This window comes from Gymnoscopelus braueri (genome assembly GCF_963280865.1).
Source record: "Gymnoscopelus braueri genome assembly, chromosome: 7".
Lineage (NCBI taxonomy): Eukaryota > Metazoa > Chordata > Actinopteri > Myctophiformes > Myctophidae > Gymnoscopelus > Gymnoscopelus braueri.
In genome coordinates, this window is record NC_137608.1 from 18,663,849 (window position 1) to 18,686,232 (window position 22,384).

The 22,384-nt window shown below is 42.0% G+C and overlaps 1 protein-coding gene across 3 annotated transcripts in view; it reads left to right on the top strand.

The window, feature by feature from the left end:
- The window catches only part of dapk1 (death-associated protein kinase 1), a 94,999-nt gene extending 76,146 nt beyond the window's left edge, over positions 1–18,853 (top strand). For all 3 annotated transcript variants that reach the window (XM_080434023.1, XM_080434022.1, XM_080434024.1), the window contains exons 20-26: positions 2,651–2,867; positions 8,605–8,790; positions 9,982–10,179; positions 10,728–10,866; positions 11,306–11,426; positions 11,918–12,106; positions 14,597–18,853. In XM_080434023.1, coding sequence (XP_080290149.1) covers positions 2,651–2,867; positions 8,605–8,790; positions 9,982–10,179; positions 10,728–10,866; positions 11,306–11,426; positions 11,918–12,106; positions 14,597–15,898 — 2,352 coding nt within the window. In that variant the 3' untranslated portion in view covers positions 15,899–18,853. The remainder of the gene's footprint in view (positions 1–2,650; positions 2,868–8,604; positions 8,791–9,981; positions 10,180–10,727; positions 10,867–11,305; positions 11,427–11,917; positions 12,107–14,596) is intronic.
- The last annotated feature ends 3,531 nt before the right edge of the window (positions 18,854–22,384 follow it).

The following is a 22,384-nucleotide window of genomic DNA, read 5'->3' on the forward strand; positions in this document are numbered from 1 at the left end:
TCGCCAGAAACAGACTGTATCAAATATAAGTGACTGACTATCATAAACGACACAGAACCTCCTCCCTGACAATAACGCCGACACGCGGTGTTTATTTTTGGACCACAATTCTTATATGAGACGATTCTAAGATGACCCAATGTTATTCTCCATAGAGAAATTACTTCCGCAAACCTGGGGATGAACGAGTGACGTCAGGACTTCGGTGCTCTATTGGTATTCCACAATGTTCGCCTGTAATTGGCTTCCGAAATTCTAAAAAGGCTTGACGGTGCACAGCAAGTTCCACTGCGTAAATTAAAAGCACCCTAATCAAAGACTGAACCCCAGAATTTGGAGGCGATCCAAACACCACATGAACCTCTCATTAAGTATAAGCATACAATAGGATTGATCTCTTATCTCTAAATTTGTCAAAGAGTTTTAATTTATTCCACTACTAACATTGAAAGGAGGATCCTATTGTTATTTTTATTATTATATATTTCACTGTGTTGATTTGACGAGAGAGGCAGTCTGATACCGGTAGCATAGCATAGCATGTAGATGGTGTGAATATCACTTCTGTGACTGAGAAGAACAGCTTGTTGAATGTGAGAAACCTCACAACTGTTTGTCTTTTAACCCGTTCAATCCGGGAACGCATACTGTCATTTTAGTTGTTTTTTTTGGCTATACTGTAGCTATTATTTTATACTTTGGGCTATTCAAAAATGCTATATTCAAAGATTTGCACCAATTATTTTTTCTTTTTTCGATTGTTTTTTTCTTCTCCAAAATAGCAGATCTACAAGCTCATAGCGCGGCACTCGGTGCCGTGCTATGAGCTTGTAGCTTGTATTTTTTTGAATAGACAAAGAAATCTGAAAATGACACAGATGCGTTCCCGGATTGAATGGGTTAATAGACATGTACAGGCATATGGCAAAGTTAGAGAACAAACACGTTACTAAATACTAGCTGGATGGATAGAGGTTTAGTGCAGGTCTGTTGATGCATGATGCATATTTAACCATCATCATCATCATAGAACCAGCATGGTTATATGATGCAGTGGCTCCCAAACATTTCTGGATCAGGGCCCACTTGAAAATCTTGAAAGCAGTCGCAGGCTCAGCCATCTGACCACTTCAGTGGTACGTATGCAAGTGGGTGGGCTGTGTGCAAGTGGGTGGGCCGTGTGCAAGTGGGTGGGCCGTGTGCAATTTTAGTGAGTGCTTATTTTAATGATCAATCGATCGATTGTGTTCCCGACTTGGATCAATGGAACCTACGTAGTAAGTTCTTATTTCTCTGTATCATAATTTTGTATTATTAATGTTATATTATCATTAAAAATCTTGTGTTTTGCCAATTGTTTGGGGACCCACTTGCAATATCCTCATGGCCCACAGGTAATCACTGTCATAGAGATTTTTTTGTTTTTGTCGCATTCCTAAGACAATACTTTGATGATAATAATAAAGACCCTAATGTATCCAGTAGGAGACACAAAGTCTCTTTGTGCCTTTTTTGGGTGAACTACTCCTTTAATTCTGAAAGTGTCAAGACCATAAGGATCCTCAGTTAAATTAATTTACACTGGATTTTTCTGTGGAGTTGAGGCCTCTCTCTCTCTTTGATAACTGTCTTCCAGGATGACAAGAACTCCATCCAAAGGCAGAATAGTTTGATGAACATGAAAAGTTAGGAAGCCAGTTGCTATGATACCAGATTCCGACCCAGTTGAACCAGAGCCGTATAAGGAGAGTTGCATCACCTCCGTTCACTTCATCGGGCCAGTCTTCTACAGAGCCTTCTATTGGCGAATAGTGACAAAGCCCTGAACCCGGGAGTTTACGGAATGCACTGGAGTCTATGAGCGTTTGTCACTATTTCGAGTTTACATGAACCACATGACCGGTGCTGCTTTCTGCCCCGTAGTTGACGTAACTCTCCAATAGAAGGCTCTTGAATTGAACGCTTGACGTGTACTGAACGGTACAGCAGAATATGAATGTCCCTGTGAGGGAAGTAGGGAACGGTGTGAAATATTACCAGCCGTGGTCCAGAGACCCTTGTTGAGAATATGCCAAGAAATTCTGCAGTGTTTCCTTCTGTTCGTCTTGACCTTGCACCATATTCAGACTCAGTGCTGAAGTACTGGTGTTGACGTTATCTTGGCTGGTTTGATTCGGGTCTCAAAAATGTATGCACCGATGGAACCCGGGGGAAGAAAAGATCATTTAGATAAACGTATCCACCTTTAGATGCATACCTGTATGCCTGCTGCTCAGTGAATGGTCTCCTAAAGCAATGATTCTCAAACTTTAAAATATCAAGGTCTCCCCTTAACTCTCACAGTCCCTAACGGGTCCATTTGGTTCCATTTGTATACTGTCAGAGTTACAGACTTGTACGGGTACATTTAGACCCTCCAAAAGGAACTCTGAGTGTCCCTGGAATCCACTTTGAGAACCATTGTCCTAAAGCAGTGATTCTCAACCTTTTTTCAAGGAGCTTGTAAATCTGCTATTTCTGAAAATCCCAAAATATAAAATAATGGTTATAGCAAAAACTAATGTAAAATGACACAGTAGGTATGCGTTGAGCGGATTGAATGGGTTAACGGACCATTGTCTGTCTATTGGATTATTATTTTTTGCTTCAGGACAACCTCAAGCTGAACTACATCCAGCAGCTGAGGCCTACTCAGACGGTCCAACCCAGGATCAAGCTGAAGCTGTTTGGACACTCGGGCTCCGGGAAGAGCACCCTGCTGGAGTCTCTGAAGTGTGGCATCCTGCGGAGCTTCTTCAGGAGGAGGAAAACGCGCATGACCAACACAACACGTCACCCCAACTCTCCCGTCAACTCCAAGCCTGCCGGTAAGGCCAAATGTCCTCCCTCTCTACGGGGCTATACACTGTACAAACAGTGTATATAGTGGGTATATAGTGGGTCGTACATTTGTGGGTCGCAGACACATTTTTATGGGTGACAAGTCAATAAATATCCTTTTATTGATCTTTTCCTACATTTTCTTTGAAATTATTATTTCAAAACATTTTCATTTAAAAAATAAATAAATGTAAAAGCTACATGTTTCATGAATTAGAAACAAATTCAATGATTTTTCTAGAAAAAAATCATAAATAAAAAAATAAAAATTCCATAAATTAGAAGACAAATGTTTAAGAAGTAGCGAAAATAGCCGATCTACAAGCTTGTGAGCTTGTAGATCTGCTATTTTCACTATTTTGGATCCTGTGGATTGGGTCTTGAGATAAAAAGTTTGGGAACCAGTGCTGTAGGTAATGCCTGGGGCGGTTCAGAAGGAGGCTTAAAGCTCTATACACACAAGGGATGTAACTATTAACGGGTGTTACTATTAACCACGATTTAGAACTTCACGATTCATTAACCGTAGAGGCTCAGTATAACCAAAAAATCATATTTACTCAGGTCCTAAAGAAATGCAGAACGGAAAATACTGTTTTGTTATGCAGTTGAAGAACCTCGCAGACAGAGGTTCTGCAGCCTACATGGATGTTTAAAGATGTAGCTTTGATTTTCTTCCAAAGAGTGTTTATTTTGTATGTATTATTTACACTTAATAATTGTGATAATCATGAAATCATAATAACCGTGCCATCAGAATCTATAGTCATTTCATCCCTAATACACACCAAGCCGTTGTCGGTCAATTGTGCCTGAAAGTGAATCATGTAAATGTGCGACCAATGTGCGGCCATGCATTTAGCGGGGCCCAATTCAGTATGTTTAATTGGTGGGGAAGGGAGAGGATTTCACTCACATTTGCCCAGTGCAAACCAGAAACGTTATTTGGACAGCATGCACATTGCACAGTGAGGCAAAGAGCATGTGTGTGTGGGTGTGTGAAGGAGGGATGGAGAGAGAGACTTGCAGCACTTAATGGACTCAATACTTTTATGGAACGTACTCACTTCTGGCAAAAAAAAACGTCACATTTAAAGTCTGTGTCACAGATGATCAAAAACCCTGCCCACTGCAGGAGTGTGTTCAACAACTCAAAGAGCTTCATTACAGAGTCGGTCACCTTTTTGTGAGTGGCAGGCTTTAACATTATTGTCTCCGCCAGGCCGAAAGGCATGGCGAGAGAGTATGTTTTGCCCCCTGTCCGTCCGTCCGTGTGTGTGTCCGTGTGTCCGTATGTCCGTCATTCTGTCATTTTGTGTACAGCTAATCTCTGGCACCGTTGGCTTGATCGCAGCGAAACTGTGCACACACACTCCCTGGATGCCAGAGCAGAACCTCTGCCCCAAATTTTTCAAATGAGCCTTTTATAGCGCCACCAGGAGGCCGCTTTTTGCAAAAGACATTTCTTGACAAAACTCCTACAGATTTTATCCAAACATCACGCAAATCAGTACACACTATGTCTATAGTCATGTGATCAACACAGATTTGTCCAATTTTCCATATTTCATCCTGATTGGCTACGGTTGGCTTCCAAAGTTTGCAGGATTGCTCCGTTTTCAACAAAATGCCTCAAATCATGAACGCAGCTTGCGATTTCCGTGAGATTTCACACGCACATTCCCACTAGGCAGAGGAATAAATGCCACTTGAAAATGTTCAAATCAGCCTCATGGTGGCGCTATAAATGGCCGATTTGTGTTTTTAACTATAACTGCACCGATCTGCACGATCTGCATGAAAATCCCTAGAGGCCAAGGAAAAACAACTGCCCTGCATTTTTCACATTTGCCTTTCATAGCGCCACCAGGAGGCCGACTTATGTAAAACACATTTTTTGATATTAAGCCTTCAGAACTTATCAAAATTTCACGCAAATTGGTACACATGATCTCTATAGTCATGTGATCACGATGGATCTTTTAAAATTTTCATATTTCATCCTGATTGGCTAACATTGACATCTAAAGTTTGCAGGAGTGGCCCGTTTTGAACAAAATGCCACAAATCATGAATGCAGCGTCCGATTGCGGTGACACTTTGCACGCACATTCGCACTATGTTGAAGAACAAATTCCACCCTTTTAACATTGCCCTATTATAGCGCCACCAGGAGGCCGATTTTGCAACTTCTTTTTTATATTACTCCTACAAATTCAAACATCATGCAAATCGGTACACATTGTCTCTATAGTCAAGTGATCAAGATGGTTCCGTCCGATTTTTCATATTCCATCCTGATTGGCTAATTCCGAACATTGCTGCCCCACAATAACCTACCTGACCTGGCGGAGACCTGTGCTCCGAGGAGCACTTTTTCTAGTTCATTCATGTATTTGTCCAGTACGGTAGATTTATTTCCTCTCATGCAGGCACAGAACAGTGCCATCAGCTGATTGTCAGCTGTAGTCTATGCAGTTTGTTTGGAGCGACTTTAACCTCTTAAACCCTGTGTATTTGACCGCTGTCCCCCAGGGGTCGATACGTGGTCCCCTCCTTTTTTCCCCGCAACTCCAAATATATTGACCGAAAATAACAGATCTAAAAGCTAATTTTTCCTCTCCTTCTCCTCCACAGAAAAGCTTTCTGTGGAAGCTAGTCCCAGGGAGAGTGATTGCATTTATGTCAAAACTTGAAAGACTTGTTCAGTGTGGTGTGACCAACACTGACAGGAAGACATTGTTTTCCGGTTCCTCTCTCTCTTTCACGGCCTCCCTCACTCCAGGGGCGGAGCTTATCTTTCCAGCATACGGGTGCAAGCTACTGAAATCGGTAACCGGAAGGCTCGCCCCAAAACACGCTCGCCCCCATTTATATCGCAGACAGCTCCTCCCCAGCGGTTCTTGTATTTGTTTTACTGAGGATAAGGTTAGAAATAAGGTTAGGTTTTGGCATAGTTTTACTGAGGTTAAGGTTAGGAATAAGGTTAGGTTTTGGCACTGTTTTACTGAGGTTACGTTTAGGAATAAGATTAGGTTTTGGCACTGTTTTACCGAGGTTACGTTTAGGTATAAGGTTAGGTTTAGGCATAGTTTACTGAGGTTACGTTTAGGAATACCAGGTGAATACCGTTCAGAGATCGACGGATTTGCCCCGGGGCGACTGTGTTTTGGGGCGAGCATTTTGGTAATCCTGAGTCAACCATAGTCTATTATACAGGCTATTCAAAATAGCCAATCTATAAGCTCACACAACGCATTGCATCGCAACCTTGTGAGCTCTCAATAAAGAGGACAGTAAGCTGAGAGAGTCGCTCCTCGCAGTCAGGCACAGGTGGCCAGGTGCATTTGAAGTGGTTTAAAAGTGAATTAATGGTCTTTGTGAGATTGTTATCTCCACAGAGGCCAGCACTTGACGGTAAATGCAGTAGTTGAGAGTCACGGGTCGAGAGTTCACATCTCACAGTGATCAGAGAGTGCAGAATCTCCTCTGCTGGAAGAGTGTTCAGCCTGCATACTGCCTGCGTGTTATGCAATCTCTAAAACGTATTACTGGAAAATAGTTGGTAATTGTTCATAAGCTATATGTCTGTCTGTCTGTCTGTCTGTCTGTCTGTCTGTCTGTCTGTCTGTCTGTCTGTCTGTCTGTCTGAACCATCCATCTCTAACTCATTCTTTCTGTAGTCTGCTTTTTTCTCTCTCTCTCTCTCTCTCTCTCTCTCTCTCTCTCTCTCTCTCTCTCTCTCTCTCTCTCTCTCTCTCACACACACGCAATTTCACATACAGGTTCCTCTGCATTTTGCCTTTTGCCTTTACTACACTGTCTATTTTCTGGCTCTCCCAGGCAATTACCTCCCAGACAGACATGCTGCTGGCTCAGATAATGGTCAGTTAATGTGAGCCTTATAGAGTTATCATCCCATCTGCTGTCGTATCTGTCATCGTCGTTCCATCTGCAGTGGGCTAGAAAGTCTATTACCTGTTCTTACCTGTCATTACGTCTGGTGAGATTGCTCTCGCGCCCTTACTGACCCCCATGCTGTATGTACGTTAATACATGATGATGAAGAGAGAACATCCACTCTAGTGGTATACCCCACCGTCTTATAGATGACCTTTCCTTAAAATGTACACTATCAGTAAATATAGCTATGTTTAACATGTGTTTGTTGAACAATTCATATTGTTTGGATGGCAGAATGTCTGATATTTGGAAGGTGTACCTCGTCTCAAAATGCTCTGCACTCAAACTAATTAAGTATCATGATAACAAATAAGAGCTGTACTCTCATTTGTTAAACTTTAAAAAACAACTTCAGCTCTCTCAAAAGGCTGCGATGACAAGAGAAAATAGTCCATACAAGAGAGAAGCCTGTCAGCTGACCTCAAACCAGTAATAGGGCTTCAGATTCCTTATTCTGCTAAGACAACCAAATGCCTCTGAACATTGTGAGAGGTAACTACCATGAACAGAATTATTAGTTGGCTATTATTTATTTCTTTGATCAAATCTTGTGAACATATTAGAGGAAAACGTCATTTGCTCTTGGTTTAACTTATAACGTATTTAGTTTGACTGTTTAAAGTGTCTGATGATACTAGCCTGGGACCATACAGGCTTGTGAGTGCAAGGTAAGCTGTGGTGCAGAACAAGGAACTGAAGGTCTCATCAAATAGCTACTCTACAGCACATGGTCTCCTGCAGTTTGATGCCTGTATTTGCTTTGATTAAGCAACAGTGCCCCCTTGTGTCAGAAAGTATGGTTTGTTACCAACAATTAATCACCAATTCCTGTGATGGAGGGTCTAAATCACAAGTCAGTGTGTCAAAAATCACTCACTCATTCACTACTCCCTACTCCTTATACAGGGAGTTCTATGTAGAGGACTGGATCTGCCAAAAGTATGTTCAAATATACAGTGACAAATACCCCAAAGAGTGGGGACCAAATTATTATTTTGATAACTATTATTATTATAAAATTAAAAAACACTTTTCAGACAATACACAGGGCGCTGTTAATGACATCATTGCTGTCACCTGCTAGATAAACATCATCATGTTCTTTCAGCGTAATGCATGATGGTAGTCTATATAAGGTTTGAGATTGATTTTACCCTCCTTTTCACAATGCATTGTAGTGTAAGATGAGTCCACTATATAGGGTAAAATAATTATCACTATACATTCAGACACTACAAAAGAATTGTGTGATCACTATAGAGTGCACTGTATAGTGAGTGTTTGTTCAGGTTTTCCCAGAGAAATCTCAGGTAAGCTTCTGATTGGCTGGGCTGTATCGGAAGTTCATAGTTGGTCTGTGGTTTCTCTATTCATAAGTCTGTCACACTTGTTTTTGTCTCCTTAACCATGTTTCAATAGTTGTGCTGCAAACGTTAGATATCTATCAGTCTGGTTACTGCAAGACTACTGACTAACACTCAGTAGAGCGCAAATCTCAGACACACGGGTCCGAACTCAGTATCTCCTGGCTGAGATAATCATATTCCTGCTAGGAATAAAGAATATTTATTATGTTATAAAGGAATATTTCAATACTTAATACGGTGTTCACAAACCATCATGGTTGAGCTTTGAGAAATGTTACCACGTCTGTCTCAAATGTATTTCTATACAGGCTAAAGTTCTTCAAGTGTTTATTGTTGTGCTTTTCATGTTCTGATGTAGATATTTTATGCATCTTGTCTGCATTCGTATCTTCAGTATCGGTGAGCATCTCCAACCTCTACCCGGGCTGTGAGAACGTGAGCGTGAGAAGCCGCAGCATGATGTTCGAGCCCAGTCTGACCAAGGGTGTGCTGGAGGTCTTCTCCCCTGTCCACAATGCAATGTCCTCTGCAGATGAACAGGCCACCAAGGCTATTGACATCCAGAATGCCAATATCAACGGTACGAACCATGCACACATATGAGAGAGAGGAAATGTACAGTACAAGTAGAGAGTGTGTTTTTAGAACCCGCCGAAGTAGCTGAGTTTTTTTTGATGGACTGATTAATTTTATTTGGTGACATAAAAAAGAAAACAAAAGCACTTTCAGACATAGTCATTGTATCACTGAGGATAAAAACACAATAATGCCAATGGCTTATTTCCATCGTGGTCCTCTTCAACAAAAAACACTAGACAGCATAACAAACGACAACGCTGCAACAATACATCAGACAGATATAAATAAGAAACTAGACTCTAATAATGTGCAGTCAATGCAATTTTACATATTCTTTTACCTTTAAATGTGCGGTCAATGCGTTTAACCTATTTTAAAAAAAGTGCTTTGTATCTACACTATATAGTATATAATAAATTTCACAGTTTATCATATAAAGTGTGTGTACCAAACAGTCATTTAAAGTGCATATTATGGCATTTAGTAACCATTTGAAACCATTTGGGTAACTAGTAGCAGCAGGGCAAAGGGAATGTATATAATTTGACTAAAAGAACATTAACTAGAAAAAAATTAAATACTAGGATTTTGGTATTTTGAAGCCAGTTTTTAAGAGCTGTTTTAAAGGTGCTTAGAGGAGCACTTGTTTTTATTTCCTTAGGCAAATTGTTCCATTGCACTGCTGCACTGTACAAGAAGCTATTCTTACCCATGAGATTTTTAAAACTGCTTGGTACAAAGTCTGTTGAACTGCCTCGGGTGGAGTACCTGAGTCTCACCCACCGGTTTAAAGTAGTACTGTGGAACAGGTACTGTGGAACCATTTTTGTTACTATTTTGAGCATTCCTGCTTGAGGCCTCATAACAGTTTTACTTTGAAAGTGTAAAAAATATCCCTTAATTCTGTTAAATTGTTCTGCACCTAGCACGTAGAAAGTCATCCTCGTAGTCCCTGATACTTCACTTAGAACTGGAAAATCATTCATCTGCATTCCACATTGAAAGTAATGACCTACAAAATGACCATTACCATTACAAAACCAGCCGAGTCCAGGTGCTCTTGTGTTCAGGTAAATGTGTACAAATGTATCATCTTGGCTTTGACCTTTTGCATTTCATGGGTATTGCTGCCCATGTCTACATTTGTATGTTTAGAAATCTTACCCACGTATCCATCCCCACACACTTGTAGGTGTTGGGGACTTCAGCGTGTGGGAGTTCTCTGGGAACCCGGTTTACTACTGCTCCTATGACTACTTTGCGGCCAATGACGTCACAGCCATCCACCTGGTCCTTTTCAGCCTGGAGGAGTCGTACGAGACCCAGCTGAGCCACATCACCTATTGGCTCAACATGCTGAAAGCCCTCACCCTGCCCCAAGAGACCATAGGTGAGGAACGGAGGGAGGGAAGGGGAGGGACCAGCGAGAGAGCGACAGTGCAAGGAAAGGGTAAAGGGAGGGATGGAGGGAAACGGTACGGAGACGGACTGCTAGCGCTTAGCAGTGTAGGCTAGCTACTCTCTTTAATCACCTAGCAACAACTGACCATATTCACAAGCTCTTGTTAAGACTTTTCATTGAAATGTTTATAAAAACCTACAGACAGACTCAACCAATGACAGACAGGGAACCAGGGATCCTTGGGCTTGTCATTAGGTGAAAACCTTTCTGCTGTAGCAGATCTACAAGATCCCAAAACGTCGCATCATGGTGTGTTGTGAGCTTGTAGATTGGCTATTTTTGCTGCTTTTGCGCAACACTTATATGACAGTATAAAATATAAAATAAAGTATGAAATAGATAGGGCATTCATTCAAATGTATTATGGAGATACAAGGTCTCTGGTCGACAGCAACGATATTGTCTATTGTGTGTATCTATTTGTGGTGAGTTGATAACGTGACTGTGTGTCTATGTGTGTGCTCGTCTTTTCCCAGCTTTTGGAGGCCGTATCCAGCAGCCTCTTGCTGTGGTCCTGGTGGCTACTCACGCTGACCTGGCTAATGTCCCCAGAGCCTTCTCTGGAGAGATCTGCTATGACAAAGAGAGAGCTCTGCTCAAGGAGGTCAGGAACAGGTATGGTGTTTTCTGTTTTGCCCTGTAAACTGATTTACTTTACACCCATATAAATAGACTTCAAATAACTTGGTTAATTTTGTTGGTGTTATCAGTATTGTTCGCATCCCACCGATTGAAACAATGGGAACTGCAAATTCCCCAGATCTACATGATTAGATTTTTTTTTTTGCTTCCTCACTAGTTGTTTCCCATTGGTTAAAGGATGCTTACATTGCAGCAACCAAGACATTTGGCTGAAGGTCAAATGTAGGAATTGTTACAATATCTCAACACACCGGAGTTCAAAATGTCATGTAGTATCTATGTGAAGCATTGGGAACTTGAAAAGGTCCAAGGAATCTATGAAACTCATCATAAAGCTATAGTGTGTACAGTATCACACCCTTTTCCCGTGCGATTGGACCTTTTTAAAATGTGCTGTGTGGTTTGTCGTTAGGTTTGGAAATGACCTCCATGTCAGTGACAAGTTGTTTGTTATGGATGCCGGAGCCTCCAACTCCAAAGACATGAAGCTGTTGAGGAATCACCTGCTGGAGCTCCGTACCAACATCATCTCTGTATGTTCAAACACAAGCACACTTTGTCTCTCTCTCTGTTTGTCTAAGGGGTTGTCACACCGACCATGTTTTTAAATATTGTTCTTAACTTGTATGTGCTTCTAAAAACCTATAGAAAAACAATGTGCACCGTAAGCTCCTCTCTTGTGACGTACAGCGCGTTTTTCTAAAGGTTTTAGACGCACATAAAAGTTAAAATATTAACTTTTCAGCGCAAGGTGCGCTGTCGCACCGGTCATCACAGTCAGTGCTTTGTTTATCAAGAGCGCCAACTACAGAGGTAGCGCTGGCAGCTCAAAAAACGCTTTCTGTGAACAGAACCCCTGTTTGCCAAGACATTTCTGTAGTGTCAGCATCTGTAACGACACATCTCGGTGTGATCAAACCCTAATTCCTTGGGTATTCATTGGACAATAAAAATGACGCTGCTGAATTTGAAATGTACAAATCCTTTAAACATAACACTTTCCGTGTTGTTTTTGTGTCTGCAGAGGTGTAGTCCCATGACCCAGCTGTGGGAGAGGCTGCTGGCCACCCTGCCAGCCTGGAGGAAGCTGAGCGGCCCCAACCAGCTGACCTCCTGGCAGCAGTTTGTCAGTGATGTCCAGGAGCACATCAACCCCCTGGTCAGCCAAGAACACCTCCGTGCACTGGCCCAGCAGCTACACAGCATGGGGGAGGTGGGTGGTTACACACACACACACACACACACACACACACACACACACACACACACACACACACACACACACACACACACACACACACACATACGATGGTGTGAAGATATAACAATTCACAAACTTTCCCACCTATACTGGCCAATAAGCAGGGCTGGGTAATAACTAGTCTCGCATATGCAGACCTTTCATAGCTCCGCCCACACAATTCAATTAAATTCAATGGAGCTTTATCGGCATGAGAAATCATACGTTTACATTGCCAAAGCAAGTGTCAAAATATAATAAAAACAGTTAAAAATGGGGAAAGTATATACAGTTGGAGGGGGTACAGCATTGTGTTAAACAGGGCTATGTCAAATAGCAGCATTTTTTCTCAAAACTATTTAAATAGTATTAAAAAAAAAGCCTCAGATTTAAAATGCGTTTAAAGGTAGCAGCTCTGTTTATATGTGCTGTAGGTCTAGAGGTCTACTCGGGACACACAGCTCCGCCTACTCTCCTCAGGCGGAGAGTGGGCGGAGCTGTGGAGTGTCTGGCTAGTGGCTACCCAAGACTAGGTAATAACTGACTACATGTAATCGGGATTACGTAATCAGATTGTGAAAGATAAATAACTAAGCTCAGACTAAACTCTGATTTTTTAGATTTTTTATTATAGTAACTTTGTCAAGAACCACAATGGAAACAAGTCCCCAGAACTTGTTTGTGTTGATTGATTGATTGATTGATTGATTGAATACTTTAAACTGGATCGCTCATAAAAGCACTTGGCTTGTTTAAAATGAGATCCCCGTGCACTCAAATCATGATGGCATTTAAGAAGACATACAAATATACACTACTATGCAGAACGATGAATGAATGAACGATGAATCATCAATCAATCAGCTTACAGGTTACTGGTATGAAAAACAAGAAATATGTACAATAGACAGTTTTAGGAGGAGGGGAGGAGGGGGGGGGGTAGGTTAAGACTTTGACAGGGGACAATTTGGAATTGCAGCCTCCTGAAGGTGATTCTTTAGGAAGTGTTATCCTTTTAGCCTTAATGTCTGACTATACCACGTGCTGTTTACATTTCTGACTAGTAAAATATTCAATCATCTATCAAAAAGCTTTAAAAAAGCCAAAACGTCTTTCAAATATGCCAAATTTCAACCCCTGCTCCCCGAGAGCTCATCAGGACAGTCTGGTTCTCAACCCAGACCCCCTGCTATCCCAATCACACCTCAACTTCACACAGTTGTAAAATAGACAACATTTACATAGCCATTTATATGGTCAATGGGTCCTATTGTTTATCCTCACAATGCTATTGGATAAATGTGTTTTATTTGCATTGAAAAGTTGTTTAAAGACAAAATGTATGTTATAAAACTCCACTTTTTGTGCATTCATTCTTTTAATCTAAGTTGCAATTTTTTCAATATTAGATTTTTTGTTATCCAAAAGTATTCAGATTAGATTTTTTTGTTTCGTAATCCAAGGGATTACGTTACTAATAAAATAAAATTGCCATGTAATTTGTATCTAGTAACTGACTACATTTCAGAGTAATCTGACCCAACCCTTGAATGTGCATATGCATCTAGGTGTGGATGAGCAGTGATTTATATGCAGATACATAGATTAGAATCCACAGTAATGGTTGGTTTGGGATTTAAATTAATAACAACATAAAAAACAGCCCCCTTCACACACTTTATTCTATGTATATAATACTATTACTGTGCCTCTGAGGCATGCTTTGATAAATCCATTTTCCTGGCTGTGTCATACCACTAGGGGTCACTGTTTGTTCATTAGTAACACTGTCTCCATGTGCTATCAATGACTATGGGAATGCTTGTGGTCAGTCAGCGAGCCACAGAAAACTTTCAAAAGCATTTACCCAAAGCATTCTACATTACTCTGACCTGACTGAGTACTCTGGATATCTCTTCTGGGATTTTTTTGTGTAATTCGTTTGTATCTTTTTGCTCTGCCTTCATTCTCCCACCATATTCTTTATGTTTATGTCAGCATGTTTAACATATTTCATCACCACATCTCTGTTTGTGACTCTGTTCTCACCTTGTTCCTATTCCTAAATGTCCCCTCCCTCTTTTCAAGTTTGACTCTTGACAATGCGCGCACGCACGGCACACACACATCACGCGCATTTTATTTTACCTTGAAGTAGGAAACATGTTTGTATAGGAAATGACTAGTTTTTAGCTTAGTTTTAGTCTTTTAAACTAATACAAATAATTCAAGGAATGCCTTGAAAAAAATAATGCCTCCACGCGGTGGTGTCACGTGAAGTGACCAGTGCACCCCTGCTCTTGACCGCAATCTTTCTTCCCATGTTCTTCTTTGCTTCTTCTGCACACATTTCCTTCTCTGGACTTAATTTCCCCGGCAACTTTCTTACGAGCCAATTCTGTCTCTCTGCTTCATCCCCTATGACCCCCTTCTCCCTCCACCCACCCTCTCCCTGACCCTCAGATCAACATCATGCAGAGTGAGACGGTGCAGGACGTGGTTCTACTGGAGCCACGGTGGCTCTGCAGCAACGTCCTGGCCAAGCTGCTGTCGGTGGAGACGCCCAAGGCAATCCACCACTACAGGGGGCGCTACAGGCTGGAGGAAGTGCAGGCGCTGGCGCCCGACAGCGACGTGGATGAGCTGCTGCAGATCCTGGACGCCATGGACGTGTGCGCCCGCGACCTCACCAACCCCTCCATGGTGGACGTGCCGGCCCTCATCAAGACCAACGGCCTCCACCGCTCCTGGACCGAGGAGGAAGAGGAGGAGACATTGATATACGGCGGCGTGCGCCTGGTCCCCGCCGAGCACCTCACTCCCTTCCCCTGTGGCCTGTTCCACAAGCTGCAGGTGAACCTCTGTCGCTGGAGCCACCAGCAGAAGCCAGAGGAGGAGGGCGGCGAGGAGATGGACGGAGACATTCGCCTGTGGACCAACGGCGCCAAAGTGAGCCAGGTGGGCGCCGAGGCCATGGTGCTGCTGGTCAACCACGGCCAGGGCGTGGAGATCCAGGTGCGCGGGCATGACTCTGAGCGGGCCAAGTGCTACACCTTGCTGGACACCATCTGCAGTATAACAGAGAACCTGCTGGCCTCCACGCTGCCGGGACTGCTGACCGCCAAATACTACTTGAGCCCTCAACAGCTGAGGGAGCACCACGGTCCCGTTATGATCTACCAACCCAAAGACTTCTTACGCGCCCAGGTGCAGCGGGAACCGTCGCTCACCAACACCATGGGCGGCTACCGGGAGAGTTTCAGCAGCATCCTGGCGTTCGGCTGCGCCGAGGTTTACCAGCAGGGGAGTCTGGGCACCCATGTCCACATTTCAGACGTTTGCTTCTTGGCTCGGAGGAAGCTCTGCCGCATGCTGGATCCACCGGACGCCTTGGGAAAGGACTGGTGTCTGCTGGCCATGAACCTGGGGCTGACGGAGCTGGTGGCCAAACACTCCCAAGTTGGGACTCCCAACGGGGCGGCCCCTGAGCTGGACTCGGACGCACACAGCGAGCAGCCCCCTCAGTTGCCCAGCCCCACGGCGGCATTGCTCCAGGAGTGGAGCTTGCGAGCAGACAGCACGGTGGGCGTGCTGATGGCCAAGCTGAGGGAGCTGGGCCGCCGGGACGCGGCCGACTTCCTCCTCAAAGCCTCGCCCGTCTTCCGGGTCAACACGGAAGCGATGGGCGGGGCCGCCAACGGCTACGTCCCCACCTGCAATGGGGGCACCTCCTACAACTCCATCAGCTCCGTCATATCCCGCTGATCCAAAAACCAGACAGAGTCGGTTTGTTCTTCCGACCAGCCTGTGAGGGGTGAGCTAAACCGACCTGAGAGGGGGGCGGGGGGACGGGGACATGAACATGAAGTGCAATCTTTTATCAGAGGGACAAGCTGCTCCCCCCAGATGTGTTTGTGTTTGTGATATACTGTATCTACCCATCCTTCCCTTCAATAGGAATGTTCTGAATCAGCTGGCTGTCCCGAGCTCCAAAGACAAAGTCTGTGCTCAACTGGTTTTAATTCTGTGCTTAATCTATTGTGCTGCTTTTAATACACTCCCAAACCCCAACGCGCATCCATGTCTGACCCCTGTTACAACTTCCGGTCATAAAGCAAAGAAAAGCTGTGTTAAAAAAAGGATATACAGCTGTGAAAAGATGGCAGCCATAAGATGGCTTTTTCCACCCGTAGGTTTTCCACAAAGCAAAGCTATAAGGATATGGTGCCTGCCATCTTTAGACACATTGTCTCTCCCAGCTACATTTATTATGATCTCCTTGCATACATTTTGTGACAGTGGGTATTCTGTTCAGTGCTTAACAGGATAATTGCTTCTTCTTTTTATTTATTTATTTTTATTTTATTATTTCAGAGTGCCTTTATGGCCTTCTACCTCCCTGAAGAAAAGCACAATGATCCTGTTGATATGTCAAACAATAGTTTCCATTCAAAACACTTGAGGAACTGTGCCTTGTTGACAGTCATAAATGAAATACATTTCAATCAAATTCAAGCAGACAAAGTGCCCTCTGACATTAGCAAGAGCAAGCGTTCTTTACAGTTTGATTTATGTTATACAAAAATGGTTAAAATAACACCCCAACTTTTGCTGTGTAACTTGTGTAATGTTAGTGCATTTGGGCACAAAGTCAGGTGTCACTATAATTTACAATAATTTACACACACGTCATGGTGTCGTGAATAAAAGGGGAATCTACAGTATGTATACACCGGGGAATAGGCAGATTCCCCAGTGGGTTGGGGAATTTGGTTAAAATCGTTGCGATGGGCTGGATGGAGGAGGAGCGCTCATTATGTGTCACTCGCTTTCCCAAGTTCAGCTGAATAAAGAATGGTTTTACAGCCATGACTATGTCACTGATCTTGAGGCTTGTGAGGCACCACTGAGAAAGTCGATAGGTGAGGAAGTGGCCGTGCCGAGCAGCAGACTAGCGCGCCGTCTGAGTTGGCAAGTCACCGGGGAATATGGAATATCTGCATTTTCCCTGGTGAATATGCAGATTACCCTTTTATTAACATTCCCCGTAACATATACGTATTGCATTTTGCAATTGTTCACATTGTGACAGTTAAGAGTTTCCTCCACAGGTAGAACACATTTCCTAACCTGGGATTTCTCTGAAACTTTCATAAAAAAGGGTTAGACAGAGAGAGGATGTTTTCTAGTAACTAGAAACTAGTCTCGCATAGCCATACGATCTGAGATCTCTACATACCAATACAGCCGGGAAAATCTAAACTCAATATAGGGGCTTTAATAGTGTTGAAAACCTCTGGTAACAAACCTAGGGCTAGGCCTACTGATTTGTTATTTAACCAATCCTGATACCGTCCCACTATGAAGGACCACTCTAAAGTCTTTGCATTGATTCTGCAATGCAGTTATTTATGAATCTATGAATTGTTTCCACCAACTGTTGGCCCCAACATTGTTTTAGATGTCACCAGATGTATCAGTTGGCAGATATCTCTGATTGTTTGTTTACGGTAGACTATCAGGAAGCCAATATCTGTTTTAATAATGATGGATACTAAATAAGATCAATCTATACCCAGGTTTGACCCGGCCAGCAACCTAGTGTTTCATCTCTGCCTCTCACCATCATTATTAACTTTTCAAAATATTCCAATTTGAGTTTGGGGGCATTTGAAAGTTTTCTATCATTACTTTTGGTATAGCCTGAAATGCCAATATAACCACTGTACTTCTACATATAAATGTATAACATATCTGGGGATTGTTTCTGTTCCTTCTGCCAACTGCCTCAACTCTACCCCAGTCTTTTCTTTTGTTTCTTTTTACACTATAATTTCAGTTACAACCTTGTTTCCAACAGGCTGTGTTTAAACACTGTAAGATGAATGTATTACCCCAGAAGTCCTTCTGGGGTTATTGTGTCAAGTAAAAAAAGAAAGTACTGACTTCTTGTCCACAAAAACATTTTGATCTGAAATGTCCCACATTAGATTACTTTTAATATTTTATTTTCTCATTTTACTCAAACTGTGTGGGGTAAAGTCATTGCCAATTATGTGTGCCTAAACACACATCATTCCTCTATTTTTGCCTTGTACAGTACAGTATATACGCTGAAGAGAGATGTTTCTTAAAGGGAAGTGAGTATGTTTTCCTGTTTCTTGTTCAAAATACAGGCACATTTTCTGAATCCTTGGAACAAATGTCCTAATATTGATAGTTTTTTAAAACTTGTCAATCTTTGGTGTCCTTTTTTCTGGAAGATTCTGAGTGTTCGTTGCTCTCAGACATAAAAATTCATCTGCGGGAGAGGAGTGGACTGAATTATTCTCTGAAATCTTTTTTTATGTGTCTTTTAAGTATGTGCTCTACACAGTTTCAGGGAAAACACAGCATTATTTTGAGTGCATTTCCCCTGGAAGACTCCTGTCTAAAGCGCAATTTATACTTAGTTGCTCACTGGTGTCACACACTGAAAATAGGCACGCTACAAGCTCACAATGTGATGCATCGTGAAGCATCATGAGCTTGTAGTTATTTTTGGTGCTGGACACCCTTGTACGACTAAGTATAAATTAGGCTTAATCGTCTCTTTGCACAAGTCTGTTTTGTTTCTATATTTATGTTACATTCCTTCAGCATGTCTTGGAATGCCATGTCCTTATTACTTCTGACACTTTATAGTGTAACACATTTTTATAATAAATTCTTCACCCAATATTACTGTCTCCAATGCCTCATTGAAGCTGTACATTTTAAATTAAAAACATTTATTAGAGAGGATCTTCTTTCAGTTAATTCCCATTAGGGGTTGCCACAGCGCATAATCTATTTCCATTTGTTCCTGTTCTCTGCATCTTCCTCGGTCACTCCAGCCACCTGTGTGTCCTCTCTCACCACATCCATAAACCTCTTGGCCTTCCTCTTGCCTGGCAGCTCCATCTTCAACATCCCTCTTCTAATATTCCCATCATCGCTCCTCTGCACATCCACATCCACACCATCCCAACCTCTCCTCTCTTACTTTAACCCCAAACCAAATCCAGTATGCACAAAAAATATTTTTTTACAGAACCATTACAGTATGTATCTGAACAGCCCCCTCAGTCTGATCTCACGCTGCTATCTCTCACTAGTGTTTTGGGTATAGCCTACTTAACAAAACAAAAGACGTAGATAACAACCCATTGAAAACCATTATGTGTGAGACCTCAACCCCCCAGTCTGTTTCTCAACAAGGTGCTAAATGTTAACATGCACGGCCACAACAATCTTGTTACAGAATGAGATAAGAATACCACGAAGACTGTTTTGGTTCGTCTTGTGATGTGTAGAAAAAAAGAAAACAATGGGGGTGACTTTATATGCAATGACTTTGTATGCAATGACTTGACATACTATTGAATTATCCCCAATAAAAAAGTGTTTAAAAAAAAATAATACCACGAAGACGTGTGCCTTTCATGCATAGAATTTTGATTTCTTTCTTTTTTTTCTATTTGCTTCACTGGGAGACAAAAGGGATAGAATAACTGGCTACTACAAATGTTTTTTGTTGTTTTTTTGTTGAAAGAATATTACATTGTCCAGGCCAAGGTTTCCATTTAAACCATACATTTACTTGAAAGGTGTACAGGCATTGATTTATGGTCATGACATGAGATGTGTGTGGCAAAGAAAAGAAGCCTGGAGGAAGAGGTTTGAACTGCTCCCCAGATAGCCACTTACTTCTATGTGAATGTGAGAGAAAGAAGAAGTCCATGAAATGGGATCTGCTGTGTAGAGCTGTGCAGAATGCTGAGGGAATATGGGTATTTTAGTTCACTCTTAATTGTGTTGCATGCAATAGCACATTTCAAGCTGATGTTCAAATGCTTTGAGCTGGCAGGAATCAAGAAGTCCATCACTCAGATTTTCAGCTTGAATCTTTTCAATCTAGAAATCTGACATAACACTTCCCAATGTGTTCTGGAGAACATACTCTCCAGGCACTGACAAAAACAGTCCAGCCTACGTAAAATGACGCACAGAATACATTGGGGAGTGTCATGTCAGATTTCCTCACCACATTATGATAGCAGGATTCAAGTTGAAAATCAACAAAGCCCTTTAACAGTATCAATTGGCAGATGCAGTATTATCATGCTACCTATATTTCCGTTTCTGTACTGTATTGTTTTGTTGTGGGTTGACCGTATATGCTCTAAGGCAGGCCTGAATTGGATTCCTAATAAATTCCAGGCAGTATTATTTACATTTCCCTGGCCTCATTGTGGGTAGCCAGATACTGGCTCCAAAAATTTACAGTATGAATGTTACAGCCTTTAGACCTACAAACTCCAAATGGGTAATTACTGATTGTATTTTGCAAAGATGTCTAGAATTGTGAGATTATAAGGACCATAGATTTATATGGATACTGGTATATGATATGACACTTCAAATTTCACTTTACATTTGAATTGATTCAAATGGGAAAACGTGTGAAAATTGATTGATTGATTTCTGTTCAGAGACATGGGAGGCCCCTGTTATAAATAAACTATAGCGAGTATTACTATCACAATATAGAGCTATTTAACACTTATGTCAACAAAAACATATCATACTGCATGCATTTAATGCTTTGTTGTTGTTATATAAGTGTTAAATAGCTCTATATTCCGATAATACGTTCAATAACGGGGGTCTCCCTGACTCTTTAAAGGTTCTATGACATTCATTTTCACTTTTTAAAAAAATGTTTTTTGGGGGGTTTTATGACTTCAATTACACCCAAAAAATCTGAACTTTGAACATTCAGTGGATTTTCTGTGGTCTGGGGTTTTCTGAATAATTAGGCTGAAAAGTAATCTGAGCTTGGCCCTTCGGCAGTGAGGTCACAGCCGATTAATCCCGCCCACTCTCCTCCTCGCCCCTCCCCTCCCCTATCCTTTCCTTTGGGGGGGGGGGGGGGGGGGCGGAGCAGAGGCGATGATTGACAGGCAAAATCCCTCACCAGCGACACCCGCAGGCAAAGATTTATTTTTTCATTGCAGTTGAAAAGGCTTTAGAAATGTGAGAGAAAAACACCTGCCATGGATCAATGGAGTGGAATTTTTTGTTAAAACTTTCTATACACGTTTGAAGGACCATGACAAATACTTTTAATGTGTGGTAAAACTGAACGTCATGAAACCTTTAACTATTTAGTAAACACAATATACATTTTCCGGCCAGGATACCAATTTCATCCAGTCAGATTTAGGAGAGAGAACTCATAATAAAGGATACAGGATAAATAAGTGCAAATATAAGTGATGAAACAAAAACAATAAGCAGACAAATTTGGAACACTACAAAATTGAAGTTGATGAAAGATCTTTGTGTAGTTCTCTGTCCTGATTGGATCATTTGTGTCCTGACCTGAAAATGTATTTTCTGTTTACTGAAGTGGTGGCGAAATGAGATGTTACTGAACACTCTATTACTATCAGAGAGCTTTAAAAATTTAAATAAAAATAACAATATCACTTTAATGTTTTGTGTAAAGCACTTTGAATTGCCTTGTTGTTGAAATGCCACGTTTTAAGTAGCTGGCTTGTACTTTGCTCATTTTTGTTGATCTGTTGTTTTCAATTGCTGCCCTTGTTGTAAAGCCCTTTGTAACATTGGTTTTAAAAAGATATTCCCCACCACAACGTGTTGGAATGATAGTGAGACTGACATTGGTCAGTAGACATGTTGATCAATAGACATTTGTTTACTTTGTTTTGGAAGACCATGTCAAACTTACTTGAAGAGTGTTTCTAATCTGTGAGATACTGGCTCCAAAATGTAATATATGAGTGTTACAGCCTTTAAGCCTATATGTAGCAGGATGGGCGTTGTCTCCCACTCTGCCCATGGCCCATCCTCCTCCCACTAATCAGTGGGCTGATTACCTGCAGTACATAACCAGCACACACTCTGCCCGTGTTAGCTGTCTCCTCTCATGTGTGTGTCCTCACTGACGGGGTTCTAAATCTGGCCTGTTTGTCACCGGGGTGTGCGTGTCCTCACTGACCAAGTACTTCCTCAAACAAAGCTGGCCTGTTGGGCTTCAGTTTTGTTTGTTTGTCCACCATGCATCAGCGCAGGTATGTTTCTTGTTTAGTGAATGCCAGTGTGTCTTGATTTAGTTATGTTATGGTCATGAACTTGACTGGTTGTTATGTCATTTTAGTCTTGTGCAACTGTCCGAGTGTCTGACTCTCCACGAGAGCACTCCCC